Source organism: Mesocricetus auratus, unplaced genomic scaffold (genome assembly GCF_017639785.1).
Source record: "Mesocricetus auratus isolate SY011 unplaced genomic scaffold, BCM_Maur_2.0 Super-Scaffold_100676, whole genome shotgun sequence".
Classification (NCBI taxonomy): Eukaryota; Metazoa; Chordata; class Mammalia; order Rodentia; family Cricetidae; genus Mesocricetus; species Mesocricetus auratus.
In genome coordinates, this window is record NW_024429266.1 from 145,866,100 (window position 1) to 145,888,058 (window position 21,959).

Consider the following 21,959-nt stretch of genomic DNA (forward strand, 5'->3'; position numbering starts at 1 on the left):
GTGACTCCAGCTCCAGGGGAACCCATGCCCTCTTCCAGCTTCCATAGGTACTCACACATAAGTACACACACCCCAATGAAAGTTAAATTAAAATTTAAAAGCCATGCATGGTGGCTTACAGAATTCTAGAGAAGTGGAGACAGGCAGATCCTGAGGGTTCACCAGCCAGCCAACCCAACTTACTCAGTGAACTCCAGACCAGCAAGAGACTTTGTCTCAAACAATCAAACAAACATAAAAACAAAACGTGAATGGCATCTGAAGAACAATGCCTACACACAGCCATGCATGTGCATGTGTGCACACACACAACACACACACACACACACACACACATACGAGTATATATGAACACAAGGCACATGCATACAAACACCCCACATAAAGTTCCAATTCCAGACTCTTCCAGAAACTGTTAGGGGAGCACCCTGAGTGGAGAGGAGAGGAGGTCTGACATTTAGGTTGAAAGGGAGCACTAACAGGAACAGTGCTCAGAGGCCCTGGAGTGGGGGTGGGGAGAGCCAGTTCACAGGAGGAGCCGCCAAGTCAGTAGGGTGAGGTCATTCAGGGCTCTTTGACTCTTTGGATGCCCTGAGAACCAATGAAGGCTATGAATCGGGTTGCTGTCCACTTTCTTTCTTTCTTTTTTAAGTTTAGTGTGTCCTGGAGGACGGGGTCAGACAGCTTTCAGGAGTCATTTTCTCCTTCCAACATGTGGGCCCTGGGGACAGATTTAGCAGCAGGTGCCTTTAGCCACTAAGCCTTCTCATTGGCTGCAGTGCTCACTCTCAGAAGACCCCTTCTATGGCTGCTGTGGGAGGAACGGAAGTGGAAGCTGCTTAGGAGAAGGTAGGGGAGGTGACAGGGGTGAGTGGGGACAGAGGCAGATGAGCTACAGTCATGATGCCTGGGAACAGGACAGGTGGCTTCCCTGTGGGTCTGGAGAAGCTCTTGTCCAGAAGCATCCAGAACTCACTTCAGAAGCCTTCCAGCTGGTAGTGAGCAAGGATGCCTGGGTGTGGGTGGAGTGGGAGCTGTACAGGCGCAGGGCCTGTTGCCACAGAGGTGTCCCTGGGTGGGTAAGGACACAGCCCGGTAAGAAGTGAGATGGCTGCTGGCCTCAGTCCACCTGGTGTCTCTGTGACGGCTGCTGTTGGCTGTGTAGCTAATGACAGACACTAAAGGTTTTATGTCATGGGGTGCCCACCTGACCTGGTGTTCATGTGTGCAGCTCATGCTTAAGAAGAAAACTTTGGGGGCTGGAGAGATGGCTCAGTGGGTGAGAACATACACTGCTTTGACAGAGGACTCAGGTTCAGTTTCTGGCACCCAAGTTGGGCTTTTCACTTCCTCTAACTCCATCTTCTAAGGATCCGATGCCCTCTTCTGGCCTCCACAGTCATCTGCATTTACGTGCACATATCTACACATAGAAACACACATATGAGTAGTTAAAAAAAATCACCAAGCAGCCAGGCAGTCATGGCACACGCCTTTAATCCCAGCACTCTGGAGGCAGAGGCAGGCGGATCTCTGTGAGTTTGAGGCCAGCCTGATCTACAGAGTGAGTTCCAGGACAGCCTCCAAAGTTACAGAGAAACCTTGTCTCAAACAAACCAACAACAACAACAAAGTTACCAGGCATGGTGACACACGCCTTTAATCCCAGCACTCTAGGCAGAGGCAGGCAGATCTTTGTGAGTTTGACTCCAATCTGTTCTACATAGTGAATTATAGGCCATCCAGGGCTACATAGTGGGATCATATCTCAAAACATAAGTGAATAGATAAAAATGAAATGAAAATAAAAATTTAAATGCTGTTCTTTTTAAAAGGTGGAGTGGGGAGCTAGCAGGCTCAGTTGGTCCGGTACTTGTTGAACGTGCTGGAAGATCTGGGTTCAATCCCCAGCATTGAATAAACCAGGCACACACCTTTAATCTTAGCACTTAGGATATAGAGGCTGGAGGATCAGGAGTTCAAAGTCATCCTCAGCTATTGTGAAGCCGTCTTAGACTACATGAAAGCATGTCTCAAAACAACAACAACAAAAAAAACAAACAAAAACAAAACAACAAAAACCCAAACAAACAAAAGAACCCCCCAAACAATGAAGTATTAAAAAAACAAAAACAAAAAACCCAAAACAAAACTAGCAGGCCCCACATGGCTGGGGTGAAATTTAGCAAGAAACATATCTATCTAAAAGTAGGCCAACATACCCATGCCCAGAGAGGGATCTGGGCACTCCAAAGTGGAGATAAGGTCCATTCCCAGTTGGGAGTTTACCAGGAGGCAATATGGCTGCCTCGCCCACCCACTGGCATCGGGTATGGGTTATGTGCCAAAGACACCTCCGGAGGAGGCAAATGGCCACTTACCCTCAACTCCTCAACACCCAGCCACACTGCCCCCAGAACCTTGGACAGAGACAGACAGTTTGGGAAGGATCCCAGGGAGGCTTGCAGTTCAGGATTGAAGCCCGTCTGTTCTTGTTTCTCAGGGTCCTTTGGCCTGGAACATTTGGTGAAGCCCATTAAAATTAAAAAGCCAAGTGGCTGGAGGCTCGGAATGCCAGCTCATTTTCCCTGGCATGGTAGGTCCTGTTTAAGAGGAACCAGCTGGCATTAATGGCACACAACTCATCACGAACAGCAGCTAGCGATCAGAAGAATCAGAGCTAATAATCAGGTTCAGGAAAGATAATGAGATATGGAACAGCCATTGCCGAGGGTCCCCCAGGGTCTGTTTTAACAGCCTCCAAATAAGCTACAAAACAGAAATTAACCAAACAGGGGCTCCATTTGGGCAGAGGGGGAAAACAAACAAGGTAGAGATTTGCACACGAACTCCTGGTATGGCCATGCCCCATCTCAGGGCCTGTGGGCTAACGACTACTGTCCAAAGGGGGCACAGGGCCTTGTGTGACCACTTGTCTCCAAGGGGACTGTGAGGTCGGAGCTACTGGTGAGAAGTAAAGAGAAGACTAGCTTCCTGCAGCTCCAAGGAGACTCCGGCTGTCCTTTCCTACCCCAGGTTTCCGCTTGGCATGGGGCAAACCAGCTAGGTTACCCCTTCCAGACAGTGACAGTACTAGCCAGTGGGGAGAATGGCCAGCCAGGGAGGGGTCAGTTTCAGACTGGTACAGCAAGTCTCAGTGTTGGCTGTGAGCAATTGTCTCTAGTCTCTCTCCCCCTGCATTCCGGCTCTGCCCAGTCCCAGGAAGCTGGCAGCCATGGAGAGGCTGGGACCTCCTTGCTCCCTTCCCCACGACTCCTGCTTCCTACTCCTTCAATACTTCATCTTTCTAAATATGTGTGCGGGCCTTTGCCACATACATCAAAGGCCCTACCTCCCATTTATGCAACCCCGGGGCCCCAATGCCTAGTGGGCCTTTGTCTGGGATCCGATGTTATGCACATGCTCCATGGTTCTAGGGGTGTCCGGCCATTGCTTCTTGAGAAGGAGGCTGTGTCCATTGCATTCTCATTGCTGTTATCAAACACCCACAAGAATACCCTTAGGAAGGGAGGGTTTGCAGCTGGGCTCATGGTCTGAGGATACTGTCTATCATGGCAATAAGGCCTGGTGACGTGGAAGTAGCTCGCCATACTGTATCCATGATAGGAAGAAAAGCAAGAATGCTGGTGTTCAGCCTGCTTTCTCCTTTTTATGCAGTCCAGGACCCTGGCCCACATTACGGTGGCTCTTCCTACCTCAGTGGACCCAGTCTAGAAACTCCCTTACAGACACACCCAGCCCGGTGTTTCCTAGGTGATTTTAGATTCTGCCAAGTTAATGGTGTTAACTACCACAGAGGCCAATTGGAAAGTGGGGGTGAAGCTTTGGAACTGGCAGGCTCTGGGTTCAAATCCTAGTTTTACCTGCCACTACATAGCTGTCTGTCCTCGGCAAAGTCGCCGATCCTCTCTGAGCTTGCCTCTTGTTGGTAGAAACGTCTTGTTAAGACATTGCATGTGATAGCTGGGGTGTGTTTCTGTGGTAGAGCACTTGCCCAGGATGCCGTTTCTGAGTCACTCATTGCTGAGAGCTGGGGTTACCTGGACTTGACGAGCTCCATCCGAGCAGCAGTACCTAGGATGGGCCGGTGGCATTCAGAAAGGCCCCGTTGTATACTTCATATATGGATAAGCTGTCAGTTCCTGTCACTCAGCGTGCCCCAAGTAAGCAGGGAGGACATGGGCGGGCCCCCGAACATCGGCATGGTAGTTAGGATAAGCCTGCAGCACTGAGAGTCCAGGCAGGAGTGTCTGGCTGCCTGGCGGATGGTTGGCTGGCACTGTTGTCCCACGCCCTTGCACTGGAGCCTGGGCCCAGCTGTTCCTGCTCTGCTTTAGGCACTCAGCCTCCTTGAGGTTTCCCAAAGCCCCAAGACCCAAAAGGGGCCAGGCTAAGAGCACAGGGTCGCCTGCTAAGCCACCAGGAGTCCAGAGCTGAATACAGACCAGATCTTGCCATGGCCCTTACTGCCTCCTCTTCCTAGGATGGACCATCAGACCAGGGCTGTCTGTATCAGTCTGGAGTACAAAGACTTCTGAGTCACATCTGCTGTCTCTCTCCATGCCCACTGCTCATCTAGTTTCTTCTAGATAGTCCTCTGATGACCTAATCTACCTTCCTGTCCCCCAGAGAAGCCCCCTCTCACCTGTGTGGAGCTCTCCATCCAATGTCTGCTTGTACCTGTTCCTCAACCACCAGCTCATTGAGCATTCAGTGCTGAGTGCACATATAAAAGGCCTGCAGTCCTTCCCTCCCCACGGGTTCAGGGTTAGGGGCCACACTGATGAGCCCAGGACTAAGTCCTCGGAGAGAGGTACCGGGGAAACAGGGAGAGGTAACATCGTCACATGGCGGTGCTTACTGAGCCCTCTTGTGTGTCAAGCTCACTCCTTGTAAGTACATTCTTATTGCAAACCCTGAATGTGGTAGAAATAACTGTCCTTTTTCTACCACCAGGCAGTGAAGTAGAGAAAGAATAATGAGTCACCTGCATAAGGTCCCACTGCTAGTAAGTGACAGAGGTGGTAGACATCAGAGCTGGTCCTGAGGGAACAGGTGTGACCTGAGGAGGGTGGGTCACCCCAGACCTCGGGACCGGTCAGCAAAGGCTAGAGGCTGGCAGGCCCAGTTGGCCTCAGAAGGGCTGCACCCGGGTGTGGGGTGTGAAAGAAATTGGAGGGATCTCCTCCTGCTGTCCCTCCAGTTCTGCTCCTCCCTCCCATAAGCCCTTGCAGCATCGTGAATCTTCTGTTTTCTTTGCTTTCCAAGGTGGGCCTTAATGTGCTGGTTCAGAAAGCCAACAAGTTCACCCCAGCCACTCGCCTTCTTGTGCAGAGATTTGTGCCCTTCCCTGCAGTAGGTAAGATCTGTGTGTGTGTGTGTGTGTGTGTGTGTGTCTGCGCGCGCGCGCACGCTCGCGTGTGCATATTGCATGGTGGGGGTCTGGGAGACTTCCAAGCACCTGGGTGAGTGGATGGTGGCTCTTCAACATCATATCTCCCTGATGTCTGCAAACTTGTGATTGGGAGATGCACACAAAACATACACCGATAGAAATGCAGGACCCACCATCTCAGTGCATGAGATACAGCTTTGGTACAAATTCTCGTGTGCTCATTTTGTTTTGTGGTGTTGGGGGTGCAACCTGGGACTTCATGCACACAAGGCAAGCATTCTAGCAACCGAGTCACACGCTCAGCCCTTTGTTTGAGACAAAGTCGTAGCTTAGGTTGGCTTGGCACTCACTATGTAGTGCAGGCTAGCCTCAGACTCCTGGGAGACTTGGTACAGAGGTTGGTTGTTGGTTCATTTGTTCCGAGACAGTCTTATGTATCCCAGAGTGGCCTCAAACTTGCTATATAATGGAGCATGACCTTGGACTTCTGGTACTCCTGTCTCCAGCTCCCCAGTGGTAGGATTACACATGTACACTAATAAACTCTTGGTTTATTGGATGCTGTTGATTTAATCCAGGGCATCCTGTGTGCCAGGCAAGCACTCTGTCAATATCTCCAGCCCAGCACAGGGATATTCCTAACCTGGATCTCCAGGCTGATAACATCAGCAGACAGAGCACAATGGATCCTGTGGACTGTGAAAAGTTTTCACAATAAACTCTAATAAAAATTTTTATTCTTTATATCATGAGTATTCCCAGCAAATAGTAAAAAACAGGACATGGGGCTTTGTCACGGCATTCCATGCCACATTGTAGATGTTGCTCAGAGGCCTGGAAGTCTTGCTTCTGTGCAGGGTTAACCCAAGTAATCGTATGCGATGCTTCAACTGCCACATCTTACTTTCTCATCAGGTAAAAGGCATGTTGATTAGCTGACCTTGGGGGTGTGCATTTGTAATACCAGCACATGGGAGGTGGGGACAGGAGGATGGGAAGGCTAAGATCATCCTTAGCTGTATAGTGAGCTTGAGGCCAGCCTGGGCTACAGGTAACAACACATGTGGGTTTCTAAGACCCACATGATGGAAGGAGAGAACTGGTCCTCGAAAGCTGTCCTCTGGTATTCACACATGCCTCCGCCAAGTAAATAAATTTAAAGGCACATCTATTACTGAATCACAATAAAAAATTTTGATACCTTTTTTAATCTCTTTATAAATCTTTTGAATTTTGTTTTATGCATATAGAAATATTAATCTGAGAGGGATGTTTAGTCTTCACCTGAGTGTCAGAGGGGCCCCTGGCCACAGGGCAACTCACAGTTTCTTCTGGATCCTTAGGATGCTACAAAGCTTGGCCTGGCTCTCAGGAAGCAGCACCCAGTTTCAGGAATGGAGACCACTGTGCAAAGTTTTGTTTTATTTTAGTAATAACTGTAGAAGCAGCACAAAGCAGTTTAACATTTGTTCTTAAAAGAAGTATACATGAGTACTAGAACCCCGAGTCAGAGTTTCCCTCTCAGAATCTTTGTCAGAGGACAAAGGTGGGGACCAGCCCATCCTGGGACCTGAGGGTTCTGGAACCTTCTGTTGTCAGTGCTCACTCTGAAAACAGAGTCTCCCCCAGCTCATAACCCTGACCTAACCTTCCACTCAGGCCCCAGCTTCCTGTATGTAATATGTAGGCTTGGTATTCTCCATCTATGGCCCAGAGCTGCATAGGAGGCCACATACCAGACTCCATTGACAGGAACTTGCTGTGGAGTACCTACAGAATGGGGTGACCTCACCCGCTCCACGCCCAGCGGCTAATAAATTCCCAGAACCAACCACCCAGTGGAGCCTAGCCAACCCAGATAATTGCTATAGCAACTCCACACTTGTAATGAACTCTTAGCTATTTCTGCCGTGGGCCATTAATGGAATAACTCTTTAGAGCCGACTTCATCATGGGGTCTAATTGAGCAAAATACGTGGCTACTCAGTGGCTGGGCTCACAGCCACCAGGGCTGGAGGGTCCGAGGCAGCCTAGACTGGCTCTGAGGCTCCACAGAGATGTAATTGGGACTTGGGGGATGGAGGGGGCAAGCCTCAGATAAGAACTTTGCCAGTGGCTTGTTCCAGCCATGTCCAGCCTGCATTGTGCTGTGTGACCTTGAGCTGGTCTTACCCTCTCTGGGACTCCCTCAGGAGGGCAGGCCTTTCCTCTGTTCTGAGACTCTGATCTGTTCCTCTCAGCTTTAGCCTGATTCCCTTCCCATCTTCTTCTTGGGACAGCCTTCAGCCCTCCCCTTCAAGTCCAGCCTCTGCCACATGCTCGAGGCCCCTGTATCCGTAGCCAGTTGTAACATTATGTTTGCAACTTGCCGGTCCTCACCCCCAGGACCTTGGGAGAAACAGGCCCATCTGCAAAGAGGCTTCCATTCTTCACCCTCGTGAGTGATTGCCACAGTGTGATGTGAGGTCAAAGCCATCATCTGCTCCCTGCACTTGGGTTCTCTGTACCATGTCCTGCCCTGACCGGGACAGAGCATCTCAAAGCCGCTGGCCCTTACTTTCTGCAGCAGGCTGGCTAGCTACTGCCAGCCTCAGAGAAGCTTGCTCAGAAGCTACTTCACCATGTAAAAGGCCACTTTCCCATTAGGGCACCAGGATGATGGGAGGACTCTCTCGTAGGAAGGAGTGGATTGGGAGAGGATGTCCTGAAAAGACCACAACCACCCCTCTGTTCCCAGGCAAACAAGGGAAGCCTCTGGAGTTGCTGTGTTTGTCTTCTCTGGTTTGCTCCTCTAGATGCCTGTGCAGCTGAAAGTCTAGGCATCTAGGCATCTCTGGGGCCTCTGCAGGCCCAAGTTACTCACCCACCCCACCCCAGGCCAGAATTCACGGTCCCCTTGTCTAAGTCTGCTGCTCTATCCTGGGACCACCTCAACAATGTCACAGGCCTGCACTAGGTTTGCAGAGCCCAGACCTAGGGGCCACCTAGGCCTCCTTTCCTTTGCCCTTCGGTGTGCCTCATTCAGTGCTGGGAGGGACCAAAGGCAGAGCTAATCGCCTCATCCTACAAAAGAATACAAATTCCAACTCAGAACTATACCCTGCACCCAGAGCTGAGGCCTCCCAACGCCCACCCAGGGCGACTCAATCTCGTGAAACCTGCCTTTGGAGCTGAAACATAGATGTGTGTCCTGGAGGTGGCCAGACTATGCAGTGTCTTCCAGTGAGCATTCCATCTCCAAGAATACCCCTGACTTTTCATCTAGGATTGTGTGAGCACTTATGTGCATGTGAGTGCCGAGTGCTAGGGAGCAAGACCCAGGTGCCCCCTGCAGCCACCCACTGCTGTCTCTCAGGGAGCTTTTCTGCACCCACAACACCCTGCCCTGGTCTAGAACAGCAGTCATGTGGGAGATCTTGGTTTCTATTTATACATGGAGACGGTAGGAAAGAAGGTGAGCCTGGGAGCATGTGTGCTGGCATCAGAATTGATTGGGGACTGGTAATTAATTTGTTTAGACCTTAATTAATTCTCCAGTTCTTTCTTATTTGTGGACTGTCACGCTTAATTGTGTTCAGGAGCTCAAGCTTGGAGCAGGCCCTCCGTTAATTGATGTGTGGCTGCTGGGAGGTGCAAGTTAATGGTTTGGGAAGCTGGGCAAACAGTGCCACTAAAGGTCAACAGAGGAGATGCTGGAAAAATACACACCCCTGGGTCCAGCCACTGATCTCCAGAGCTGAGCCCGCTCTCCAGGAGGCAGGTCCCGCAGATAGCCTTTCTGTGAGGCCTTGGAGGAAGTGTGCAGGGAGGCTCGCTAGGTTTGGGTCTTACGAGAGACAACTGTGAGAAAAGAGGCATGCCTGTGGTCAGAGGTGGACGGAGCAGGGCCTCTAGAGACGTGCAAATACCAGTAGTCACCTACCGCAGTGCGTCTGCTAAGAGCTGGTGGCCTGGCTCCGTGGCTGCCTGACTGTACCCAAGGAGAAGGAAGCGGCAGCGAGGGCTCTTGGATAACGGGGACCTTATCTGAACGCTTGCACCCCTGAGCTTGAGGCCTTTGTTAGACACTGTTCTCATGCTGTGACAAAAGCACGCTTAGGAGGGGCAGGGCTTGTTTTTGTTAGGTTCCGTAGTTTGACAGGATTGTCCATCATGGCAAGACCTCATGACGGCAGGGGCTTGGTCACTTTGTAAATGCAGTGAGCACGCAGAGGGAAGTGAACGCTGGTGCTCAGCTCACTTCCTCCTTTTCACTTAGTCCTGCCCCCCCCCAGCCACATACAGGGTGAGTTTTCCCACCTCAGTTAACCCAATATAGAAACTGCCTCCTAGATCCGTCTCCTAGGTAATGCTAGATCCTGTCAAATTGAGCATCGGTGTGAACTGTCCCAGCCACCCGATGGATAATAATCTTTCATGGACCAGAAAGTCCATCCTTGGCTAGGAAGTCTTCTGGGTCCTTCCTAGGGTCCCTTTCATGAGTTGTCAAAAAGTGTTTCATTGCCATAACGTTTTTTGTTCTGCATTCCATGGGGGAGCTGTTGCTGAGAACTTCTAGAAAGTCTGGGGTGGGGGTGGGGTGTCTCCTGATTCTTCATAACCAGTAAGTCTGCTCCTGTGTGCCCTTTCCATGCCCCAGGCCACAGAGGTCTCCATGACACTGACTCCCCCTTTGCTGTACTCCAAGAGGTGGTGGCCAGTGTTGCCTAACCCTCAGACCCCCCATCAAAACATAGCTCCCCAGTACTTGTCTCCTATGGCTGGAAGGCAGTGGGGTGTACCTGTGGCAGCTGTGTCCTGGCCCCTGTGACAGGTTCCCCTACAAGGTCATTCATGAGGCACGCGTGTCCCTTTGGGGCTCCTCAGGAGGCTGGAAGAGCCTGTTTGAAGCTGTTCTGTGCTTGCTCCTGAGCCCCAGTCGGCTATGTTTGCTGTCTTCCTCTCTACCTCTGCAGAGCTTCAGGCACAAGGCCATGCTAGCCTGGATGCCCACTCTTCTCAGTGCCTCAGCTGCCCAGGACAGGCTGCTTAAGTTTGCTTTCCTCATCAGACCGTGTGGGTGTCTCGGGTACCATTCCTCAGGCCCTTCAGCCCAGCATATTGTCAGGGTGCATATTAGTTACTTTCCTGTTACTGCAACCAAGTACTTGTCAGGAAGAAAGAGTTTTTTTTTTTCTTTTGGCTTGCAGTTCAAGAAAGAATGCACCATGGTGGTGAAGTCATAACAGCAAGAGCCTGGTATGACTGGTGACATTGAGCCAACAGTCGGGAAGCAGAAAGAGAGGTCAATGGTTAGTACTCAGCTCAACACACACCCCATTTTCATGTGTGTGGCATGCATGTGTGTGCATTTGAATGTTTTTGCATGTGCACACGTGTGGCATGCATGTAGAAATGTATGTATGTACGTGTGGAGACCTGAGGTTGATGCTGAGAATCATTCTTGGCTCCTCCCACCTTATTCAACAATGACAGCCTTGCTCAGTCAGATTCAGAGCTTGTTATGTGGCCAGACCTGCAATGTAGCTTCCTCTGGGGATCCTTTACCATTAGAGGCTGGAATTACAGGCGGGTCACCACGCCCACCCAGAATTTACATGGTGTCTGGGGATCCAAACTCCTGTCCTCAACTAATTGCTTATAGCAAACTCTAACTGCCTAGCCAACACTCTATCTTTCTTATTCAGCCCAAAGCTTCAGCCCATGGCATGATACTATCCCCATTTAGGGTGGCTCCTCCCTCCTTAGTTGAACCTCCCTGGAAACACCCTCATAGACGCATCCAGAGGTGTGTTTCCATGGTGATCCTAAATCTAGTCAGGTTAACAGTGAAGCTTAGCTGGCAGTGTTTCCTGTGGCTTTGTTAATGCTCAGACAAGTGCTTTGACACAGGGTCCAGTCACTGGGGGTGGAGCTCTAGCCCAATGACGTTGGTGACTAAAGTGTTTTTGAGTGTTCTGTTTTATATCCTGGTCCTTTCTTTTAGTTGGTAGGCTCCAAGTAGATGATCAGGAGGCCATCCCTAGAAGCTTATTCCAGGCAAGTATTTCTGGGGCATGGGTACTACATCTTTCAAATGGGTTCCTGGGATCATTATGTAAGCTTTCACTGGGATTATACCAACATCCAGAACCTCACGAGCCCTCAGTACATGTTAACCCTTAATCTGACCCCTATAGCCATGACCAGGGTAGCAAGAACCAAAGATGGTGGCACATGCTTACAATCCCAGCACCTGGGAGGAGACAGAGAAGGATCCAAGTTCAAGATTATCCTTGACTACATAATGAGTTTAAGGTCAGTGCGGATGGCAGGAAATGCTATATCAAGAAACTGAAGCTTGGGACTGGAGGGATGACTCAGCAGTTAAAAGTATGCGCTGCTCTTACAGAGGACCCCTGTTTGAGTCTCAGAATCTACATTTAGCAGCTTGCAACTATCTGTTACTCCAGCTACAGGGGGATCTGATACCTCTAGCCTCTGCAGGCACCCAACCCATGTGCACAAACCTACTCATAGACTTATACACACCTGGTATTATGGAATATTAATTTGGAGGCAAGCATTGGTCAGAAGGTCAAAATGGCACAAAAACACATACATGTTCTTGTGACAAGTGCTATAACATTTCATGGAGGCCAGGGCTGGGACATGGTGCTGGAGTGTGGAGTGCTCATCTCACCTGCCTAGGATTTGATTACACTACCAAAAGGGGTGTGTGTGTGTGTGTGTGTGTGTGTGTGTGTGTGTGTGTATTGTGCATATTGGGCGTGCGTGCATATAGAGCCGATAAAACATTGTTTCCAGATAATCTTCCACATCTTCCTGGATTTTAGGAATTTAACCTGAGCTAATGTTTTAGGAAGTATGTGTTGCATTTGAGGAAGATCACACCCTGGCTGCTCCATCAGAGGAGTATGTGGCTGAGTGGCATGGGGTCTGAGTATCCACAGAAGGACCTTCATGTTGCCGGGCATTGGTGGTGCACACCTTTAATCCCAGCATGGGGAGGCAGAGGCAGGAGGATCTTTGTGAGTTTGAGGCCAGCTTGGTCTACAAGAGCTAGTTCCAGGACAGCCTCCAAAGCCACAGAGAAACCGTGTCTTGAGCTCTCCCTCTCCCTCCTTCCCTCCCCCCCCTCTCTGCATCTCTCCTCATAGTCTCTCACTGGCCTGGGACTCCCTAAGTAGGCAAGGGTTGCTGTCCAGCCAGCTCCAGGGATCCTCCGGTCTCCACCTCTCCCGCTCTGGGATTACAAACACATACTGTCACACTCATCCTTTTCCATGGAAACTAGGGATTGAGTAGGGCCTTGTGCTTATCAGCAAGGACATTACTGAACTGTCTCCCCAGTTACACAGGACTCTTATGGACAGAGATTACAAGCTTCAGAGTTAGCGATACCTAGGATGTACAAACTGATTTTTTTTTCAGTTTAGCAATTTCCAGTCCTGAGTTGGTGACACTTCAGTATGGGCTGTGAAACTCTCCCTTGATTCTTAAGCTATTTAAAAGAAAATCTGGGCCATTTAGAGCTGCCTCTCAGACGCAGTATTGGGACATGCTGTGAAATTAAGCAAATATTAAGGTCAATGTGCCTGTGTAGTGAGCAGTGCTCCTCCAAAGACCATGCTGCTGTGTTCTGAGATTGATAAGAGAGCATGTGAGTTTATCAGTGTGGTGGTGTGCATATATGTGTGTATGTGCCTGTAAACATGCAGGTCCCTGCTGTGTGATCTGAGAACCTGGCTGTAGTAGGTGTCTCTGAAGAGGGGATGAGGCTAAGGGCCAGGGGTGAGAGGAGACTCACTCCTCTTTGATTATCCACCTTTTTGTGCATATTGATTGTCCATCTAACAGTACTACCCAGAGTCACCAAAAGACAAGCGTCTAGGCGTGACTGGGAGGGATCATCCGACTGGGTTAATAGAGGTGGGAAAATCCACCCTATGTATGAGCAGTGCCACAGCTGTACATAAAGAGAAAGGGAGCAGTGTATCCAGCATTCACTGCTCTTTGGTTTCTGACTGTGGATACAAAATGACTAGCTGCCTCTTGCTCCTGCCATCATGCTGTAACTGCCAGGATGCACTGTAACCCCTGGAACTACAAGACAAATAAACTCCATGATCCATGTACAGCAATGTGGGCTGCTTTGCCCCGTGAAGTGATGGAGGAGGGGAAGAGGGTGGGAATAAGTTTGCCTGGCCATCCTTGAAGGTGAGGAAGTGGAGTTTGGAAGAACTTTGACCAAGTCTGTCTGGAGCTAAAGATGGTAGCTGCTTTCTGTTGCTACTACAGTATTGGCTTGTTTATATGAAAAAGACTACTTTTCCTGATAATATACAGCTAATGCATAAAGTAAATTCTGTTTCCAGACACAAGTTTGTCCATAACCCTTCCAAAATCAAGCAAACAGATAAAAGTTTACAATCAAATTAGATTGGTTAATGTCTGCTTATATCCCAGGAATAGGAAGGTGGAGGCAGGAAGATTAGAGACTACAGGGGCATCCTTGGCTACAGAGCAAACCAGCCTGGGCTACATGAGACTGTCTCAAAACAAAAACAACAGCAAAAGTGTATAAATGTTGCTTATTTATTGTATTCATTTAAATATAATCAAGTGTAGTGGGATCAAATAAACATGCTATCCTCACAAGGAGGCAGGGTCTCTCAGTCCATGCTGACCTTGAAGTCACTATTAAAATGGGAAGAACCTAGAACTTTCTGATACTTTTGATTCCCGGGTACTGGAATTATAGGAATATACTACTATACCTGGCAAATTTTGGAAATCTTGCCACGAAAGTCATAGGATTGGACGTTGCCCCTTTCAATAGAATCTAGCCACAGTGATTTCTTTCCATGACAGTTTTTGTCTGTTTTTCAGTTTTGAAATACTGTAGCCTGGCACCATAGTCCACACCTATAATCCTAGCTTGGCAAAGCCAAGAGGATCATGAGTCTGAGGCCAGCTTGGGCTATGGTTCAAATTATAGGATATCCTGGGTGATATAGCAAGATTCTGTCTTAAAACATTAAAGGTAAGTGAATGGATAATAAATTATGAAATATTTCAAATACAAAGAAAATTAATTGAGGTAACGGAAAAGGTTAGATACACTCGAAGCCCTTGTGTCCCTCATCTTCTTGATGGTGACCTCTCCAAAGAAGCTGCTGGCCTGCCACCAGTGGGCCGTGCTCATTCGGATTTGTAGATCCCAAGACACGTGTATGTTCCATAAATGAGCACTTCTACTGTTTATGAATTGTGGGTGCACACATGAATGCGCTTGTGTACCATGCACACATCTGGGTTGTGTGTGTGTGTGCTGTCCAGGGAGCTCCAGGGTCCTTCTGTCCCTGTCTCTCCAGTACTGGGGTTACAGCACAAACAACCCCATAGAGATTTTTTAACATGGGTTCTGGGGATCAAGCTCATCTTAACACTTAAGCAGCAGATACTTTATTGACTGAACCATTCCAGTCCTATTTGTGCATTTAAAAATTTGATGTGAACTGTATCACAGCGTGTCTGTATTAGTTGCTATTCTATTGCTATGATAAAGCACCAAGACCAAGATGACTTATAAAAGAAAGTGTTTGATGGCTTCAGTGTTAGTCCACGATGACAACAAAGGCATGACAGCAGGAACAGCTGAGAGCTCACGTGCCAAGCAGCAAGCAAGAAACAGAGAACACGAGGAATGGCAGTGTCCTTTTAAAATGTGTTTTTTATACCTCAAAGCCCACTTCCCCTGCCGTGACACACCTCCTTCAACAAGGCCACACTTCCTAATCCTTCCCAAACAGTTCTACTAACTGGGAACCAAGTACTCAATCATGAACTTAAGGGGGCATTCTCATTCAAATCACCACACTGTCTTTTTTTTTTTCCATTTTAGTCCTGCTCTGTTTCTCTGTGTCTCTGTCTTGCTTTCTGTGTGTTTGTATGTGTTTGTGGCTGTGCACACACACTCAGAGGTTGGTAGACATCTTTCAGACATTGATTCTCACTATGTGGGTCCTGGGAATTGAACTCTAGTGGTCTGGCTTGATAATGAATGCCTTTACTAAACCTCTGAGCCATCTCCCCACCCTATCCTTGTTTTTCAGAAGCTTGCTTTCCACTATGGTTTTGAGGGTTTTTTTCTGGGTTAATGCACGTACATCCATTTTGGATGCCATCTGGGGCCTACAGTGTGACCGTCCATAGTTGATAATTTGGGACTGTTTCCTTTCTCTTTGTACAGTTGTGCAGATAATCCTATGAACACACATCCATGTGTACAGGAATGGGCTTTTTCTGGGCTAGGCTTTGAAACCCCTCATCTGCCTCATGTCTGCCCAGGGAGCTTGAAAACCGAGGCACAGATCTGAACCCTACCTCATACTGCAGCAGCATGGCTGTGCTGAGAATCCAGGAGCTGCAGCTAGAAATGAAAAGGGTGTGCTAGGAAGGGAGTGTTTCTGGCTTTGTAGGCTCTTGCCAGACAGAATGCAGTTTTTTTCAGATCCACAAGGTCTGGATTTCTGTTCCCCAGTCCCGTGTCCTCTTGAGTATCTCAACATTCAGTATTACCAAGCTTTTAAATTTCGTGTCCATCACAAATAGTCTCTTCTCATGTGTACATGTACATTCACACTTCAGTTCTGTAAGGTTTACTTTTTATTTTTAATTGTGTGTGTGTGTGTGTGTGTGTGTGTGTGTGGTTGCATTCGCGCTCGTTCGTGTGAGCAGGTGCCTGCAGAGGCCAGAAGTGAGTGTTGGATCCCCCAGAGTATGAGGCATTTGTGAGGCATCTGACATAGATGCTAGGAACCAAATTCGGGTCTCTGTAAAAGCAGAGTGCTCTTCACCTCTGAGCCGCCCTCCCAGCCCATCCTTGTTGTTGTTTTTTTGTTTTGTTTTGTTTTGTTTTGTTTTGTTTTGTTTTGTTTTGTTTGTGCAGCTGTGTAGCCCAGGCTGGGCTTCTGCTGATCTTCCTGCCTCTGTCTCATGATGCTAAGATTATATTCTCATGCCCAGCTGCTGTTTCTCATTTTCATTGACTTATTTTTCCTTTTAATTCCTGGCACAGTGGAGAATTTTCTTTATTCAACATTCTGGTCTTCAGATAGAAGAAATGAGGTGATCTGAACTTCATACAGAAAAATAAATTCCAAGGCAAATTAAAGACCTAAATGTGAAAAATAAACATTTAAATTTTTTTCAAGGAAATATAGATGAACAATGACAGAGTTTCTTAATGACACGGAAAGTACTGGGAGAAGGGAAGGATTGCTTATTTGAGGACATATTAAACGTGTGACAGACGATAGCATCCACAAAGTGGGAGGACCAGGCCACAGTCCAGCAGCAGCCATTTGCAAACCATTTGACCAATGAGGATTAGTTTCCAAAATATAAAGAGCTCTTGCAAATTGATTTTTTTTCTTAGATTCAGAAGTCTGTCTTTGACTATTCATAAGACTGAGTTCATGTTTATCAGGTTTTTTTATATTTCATTTCATAAAACTCTTAGACTTACATTTTCTGCGATTTTGACCACTGGATCTTTTTCTTAATGTGTGTGTGTTTGTGCGTGTGCGAGTGCATATATGTGGAGGCCAGAAGTCAGCCTCAAGTATCCTTCCTTGGACACCACCCACTTTTTTCTTTGTATATTATCTGTGTGTGTGTGTGTGTGTGTGTGTGTGTGTGTGTGTGTGTTGCTTTGAATAAGAATGGTCCCCACAGGGCTCATGTATGTGCACGCTTGGCCTCCCAGTTTATGAACTGTTTGGAAGGATCAAGAGGTGTGACCTGTTGGAGTAAGTGTGGCCTTGTTGGAGGAGGTGTCACTGGGAGTGGGCTTTGAGGTTTCTAAAGTGCATACCAGACCCGGTGTCTCTGTCTCTCCTTCCCTGCCTGCCTGTGGATCTAGATGTAGCACTCAGCTACTGCTCCAGCCCCTGTGTGTGCACAGCCATGTCCCCACCATGATGATAATGGACTAACTCTGAAACTGTAAGCCAGCCCCTAGTTAAATGCTTTCTTGTATAAGAGTTGCCTTGGTCATGGTGTCTCTCCACAGCAGTAGAAACCCTGAGCCCTAACACATGTACACTGTAACGTGAGCAGTGCTGGCAGAGGTGGCGGCATGTTGGATCTGCTGGAGTTGGAGTAACAGGTGGTTGTAACCTAAGAAAATGTGTGTGCTGGAACTGAACCAAGATCCTCTGCAAGAGCAGAACTCACAACCACTGGGCCAACTCTCTAGCGTCCTCCCTTTTTCTCTCTCTCGTTTGAGAACTGGCCTGGAACTCACCAGCTAGGCTACCTGGCTAGCTGGGTGGCAAGCCCCAGGGATCCACCTGTTTCTGTTTCCTCAGCGTTGAGGTCACAGGGTCACAGCACTCATGCTCAGCTTTATACTTGAGTTCTGGGCTGGAACTCAGGTCCCACATGACAAACAAGTGGTCAGTTGAGTAGTTCCCCAGCTCCTGTTTTTAATAAAATTTAAAGCTCTTATTCTGTATGGATTTCGGAGGCCAAAATCAACAAAGTGGCTTAAATAATCAGAGAACTTGCTGAGTGAGTCTCAGCTGACATTGCACCCTGCTGCCCTGCTCCATCTTTGCGCCTGTCTGGTGGGCTTTGTCTTCAGACTAGACCTCTCATCTTCACGGTGGCAGCAGCAGCTCCGGGCATCACATCCCAACCTGACCGTGCAGAGAGAACAAGGGGCTCTCACTCTGCTTTGTTAACCCTCAGATGGGAGGAGATCCTTCACAGCACCCCCAAAGACACTCCCCCCTAGCTAGGGTTTGGGTCTCATGTCTCTGTAATCACTGGCAAGGGAAAGCCTCAGTTAATTTTGGGGGGTGGAATAGCTCCTTGGGAGTCAGTCACCTTCACCTCCATATAAGTAGACTTTTGTTTATTATATTTAATCAGTGTGTTTCCCCAGCTTCTCACTCATAATATGGAGTAAAAATAGATCTTAACTTCCATATTTCCTTTTTCAATTAAAATTTTAATAATTTTTTTGTTTTTCTATGTGAGACAGGGTTTCACTATGTAGCCCTGGCTGGCCTGGAACTCGTCACATAGATCAGGTTGGCCTGAAGCTCACAGAGATGCTCCTGCCTCTGCCTCTGCCTCCCAAGTGCTGAGATTAAAGCATACACTATTACACCTGGAGACTTGTATTTCTAAGATTAGTTTTTAGGTAAATAAGCCATGATTGCATCCCCATTTTACAATTTAAATAATATAGAAGCATTTAGTGAGAAAATATATAGAAATCTCTCGAAACGGGCCGCAAGTCTCAGATTGCATTCTTCCCTCCATTGGGCACTCTGGGAGACAGGTGCCTTCCAAAACATTACCTGTACGTTTGCACACACATGCCCTTAGCTCTATCAATGACAGGACTTGACACAGTCACCTGTCTGCTCTCGATAGTGTTCTTCATGTTGTGATTTGTTTTGGAGAGAGTCCAGTGTGAGTTCCCCCTAATGGTGGACATTTAGCTTGTTTCTAATTATTTGCTCCTTACAAACAGCGCTATAATTAGCACCCTTGTAAATGTCTCTTTGTGCATATGGGCGAGCATTTCTTTAGGGTAGCTATCTATGGTTTGGCAATTTCTACTGCCTTTAATTGCATTGCCTGGTATCTGGCAGACGATCTTCTGCATGTACAATAACTTTTCGTGTCCGTGCACCATTATAGTGTAAGTTTTAAAAAAGATGTTTCAGGCAACAATTAGGAGTCTAAGTTTGAGCGCAAGTTCTGTGTGGATTGCTGTGGTCGGCTGAGGTGACAACTGAATGAAGTGATCTTTCTACCCGTGGTTAAATTCACATGGGCCCTGTCAGTTGTCTTGGGTAGCAGGTAAAGTTCCCTTGCACCCTGACAGCCATTATGATTGTGTGTTGTGTGTGTGTGCATGCGTGTTGTACACTCATGTGCCATTGCACCTGTGTGGGGAAGTCAGTGGACAACTTGTAGGACAGGGGACAGAACTCAGGTTGTCAGCTTTGGTGGCAAGTGCCTTTACCCTCTGAACTATCTCACTTGCCCATCCCTTGCTTTTTGAATCAGGTCCCTCACTGACACCTAGTGCTTGTCTAGTAGGCTAATGAGGCTGGCCAGCCAGCCTTCCTTAGGCATTCTCCTGTTTCCGCCTCCCCAGCACTGGGATTTTGGGCATGTACCACCACACCTAGCTTTTTACATGGGTTCTGGGGATTGAAGTCAGGTCCTTGTATTTGCACAGCAAGCACGATATGAACTGCACCATCTTCCCAGCCTCACACGTCACAATTTTTAGGATATTAAGATGTTGAAAAAATGCATCTCAGAGTTGAAGAGTTATGGGATCACATTTTCCCCAAGTCGGTGGCCTAGGCTTTCGTGAGTGTCCGGGCAGTCCTCCTCCTGTGTGGGTTGGTGCACCTGCCTTCCCAACAGTCCGTTTCTTACACAGGTGTGTGCTGCTTGCCCAAGGCCCGCTGATCTCCTGTCTGTCCCTGCAGGCTCAGAGGTGGGCTCATACTTTCCCTCCCTTTCTGTTTCTCACACTGTCCCTTTCCTCTGGATGCTGCTTAATCAGCTCTTCCCCATCTGCACGGGTTTGCATGGCCGTGGCTCCATGAAGGAACATCTGCAGCAGGCAAGAGCGTGTTTTTGCCCTCCCCCCATTTCAGGATGTCTCCTAGTATTGCTGCTCCAATGTCAGTCATGCCTGAGTCTTGAATGGTGTCGATCTGAGTTGAAAATGTGCCAGTTTTTGTAACATTATCGCTAATAGACTGCTTAATTAACCTGCTGATATTGTCGATGGTAGATCTGTTGGTGTGTCAAGAGGGAGACCCATGCATATTCTCTCTGTCTCTCTGTCTCTGTCTCTCTCTCCTCTCTGTTTGTCTCTGTGTCTCTGACTTTCTCTCTGACTCTTCCTCTCTCTCTGTCTCTGTGTCTCTGACTCTCTCTCTCTCTCTTCCTCTCTCTCTGTGTCTCTGACTCTCTCTCTCTCTTCCTCTCTCTCTGTGTCTCTGACTCTCTCTCTGTCTCTCTGTCTCTGTCTCTCTCTCCTCTCTGTCTGTCTCTGTGTCTCTGTCTCTCTCTCCTCTCTGTCTGTCTCTGTGTCTGTGTCTCTGTCTCTGTATCTGTGTCTCTGTCTCTGTGTCTCTGACTCCTCTCTCTCTCCTCTCTCTCTGTCTCTGTGTCTCTGGCTCTCTCTCTCTCTCTCTCTCTTTCTCTCTCTCTCCTCTCCTCTCAGGAGTGGTATAAGAGAGACCTAGGAAGGTCTGGGGAATGGCAGAATCAAGCAGCCCAATGAGGTGGTAAATGTGCCGTCCCTGCATGGGGCATTCGTCCTTGCTTGTTGCTGGGGACAATTACTACAAGGGCTGGTTGTACCTAGACAGCTACAGTTGGGTCCACAGGAAAGATTGCAAGGCACCTGCCACCTGCACAGCCAGCTACCTCAGAGAACGCTGGCCCTGGCTGGGGCTGGTGTCTGCTCTTACTTTGATATTGGGCGTCTTTTTTTTTCCATCCGGGCAGCTTTTGTTTGCAGTGGCATCCTGGAGAGGCTGAGGGGACAAAAGGAGTTTCACTTTATTTTGTGATTAGGGTGGGGGCCCAGGCTGACTTGGAACTCACTTTGTAGCTGAGGATGAATTTGAATTTACAATCCTCCTGCCTCTTCTTCCCTCTGGAGTGCTAACACCTCAGGTCCACATCATCACTCCTAGTCATGCCTTTTTTTTTTTTTTTTTTGGTCTCACTTGGATTCTGTGTTTGAGGTAAGGTCCTTCCCTGTACTGCTGTCCTTACACCCACATCTGGAAACTGTGGCGAGAAAGTGAGTTCACCCCTGCTCCAGGGGCTGGCCCACCACTACTTCGAGGCCTGCCTGCCTACCCTCTCTCATAGGCCTCCCTGGTGGATGCAGAGGCTGGCATTCAGTGTGAATGTTGCCTGGGGCCTGAGAGTTTCCTGCAGGCCCCAAGTGCAGTACTGAGAATGCCCAGCAGGGGGGACAGTGCTCACTGTCTCAAGGTTGGGGACAGGAACAGTGGTGTTTGCAGAGGTAAAAGGTATACTTGAGGGTAAGAGTTGATCCTCTCAGGCAGAAAAGCCCACTTTCCCACTCAGTGATGTTCTCATGTCTTCTGAGAACTCAAGACCTGGCAACCCAAGGGCCAAAGGGGTTTCGGAGTATCCCCGTGGCCACAGAGGGCCTGACCTCAACAGAGGCCAGGAGCGGCTTCCGAAGACCACCCTAAGAGGCCTATTTGGGTCCTGGGCATTCTGTGTCTATTAGGAGCTCACCTTTGGGAGTGAGCAGAGAGAGAAACAAAGCCATGAATGAACCCCAAGCTTGGATGTTCCCAAACTCAGGCACCATGCCCATCTTCCATGGCTTTCCTGGCTGTCCCAAGTCTTTACCTCAGAACACCTTCCTAATTGTCTTTGGATGGGGTTCAGGTGTTCTCAGACATTGGGGACCTGCACTTGGGAAGCCGAGGTAAGAGAACTGACA

The 21,959-nt window shown here is 48.4% G+C and overlaps 1 protein-coding gene across 5 annotated transcripts in view; it reads left to right on the forward strand.

Annotated features, from left to right (window-relative positions):
* The window catches only part of Sfxn5 (sideroflexin 5), a 116,896-nt gene that overhangs the window by 68,013 nt on the left and 26,924 nt on the right, over positions 1-21,959 (forward strand). For all 5 annotated transcript variants that reach the window (XM_040737324.1, XM_040737323.1, XM_040737321.1 and 2 more), the window contains exon 10: positions 5,290-5,380. In XM_040737324.1, the coding sequence (XP_040593258.1) occupies positions 5,290-5,380 (91 nt within the window). The remainder of the gene's footprint in view (positions 1-5,289; positions 5,381-21,959) is intronic.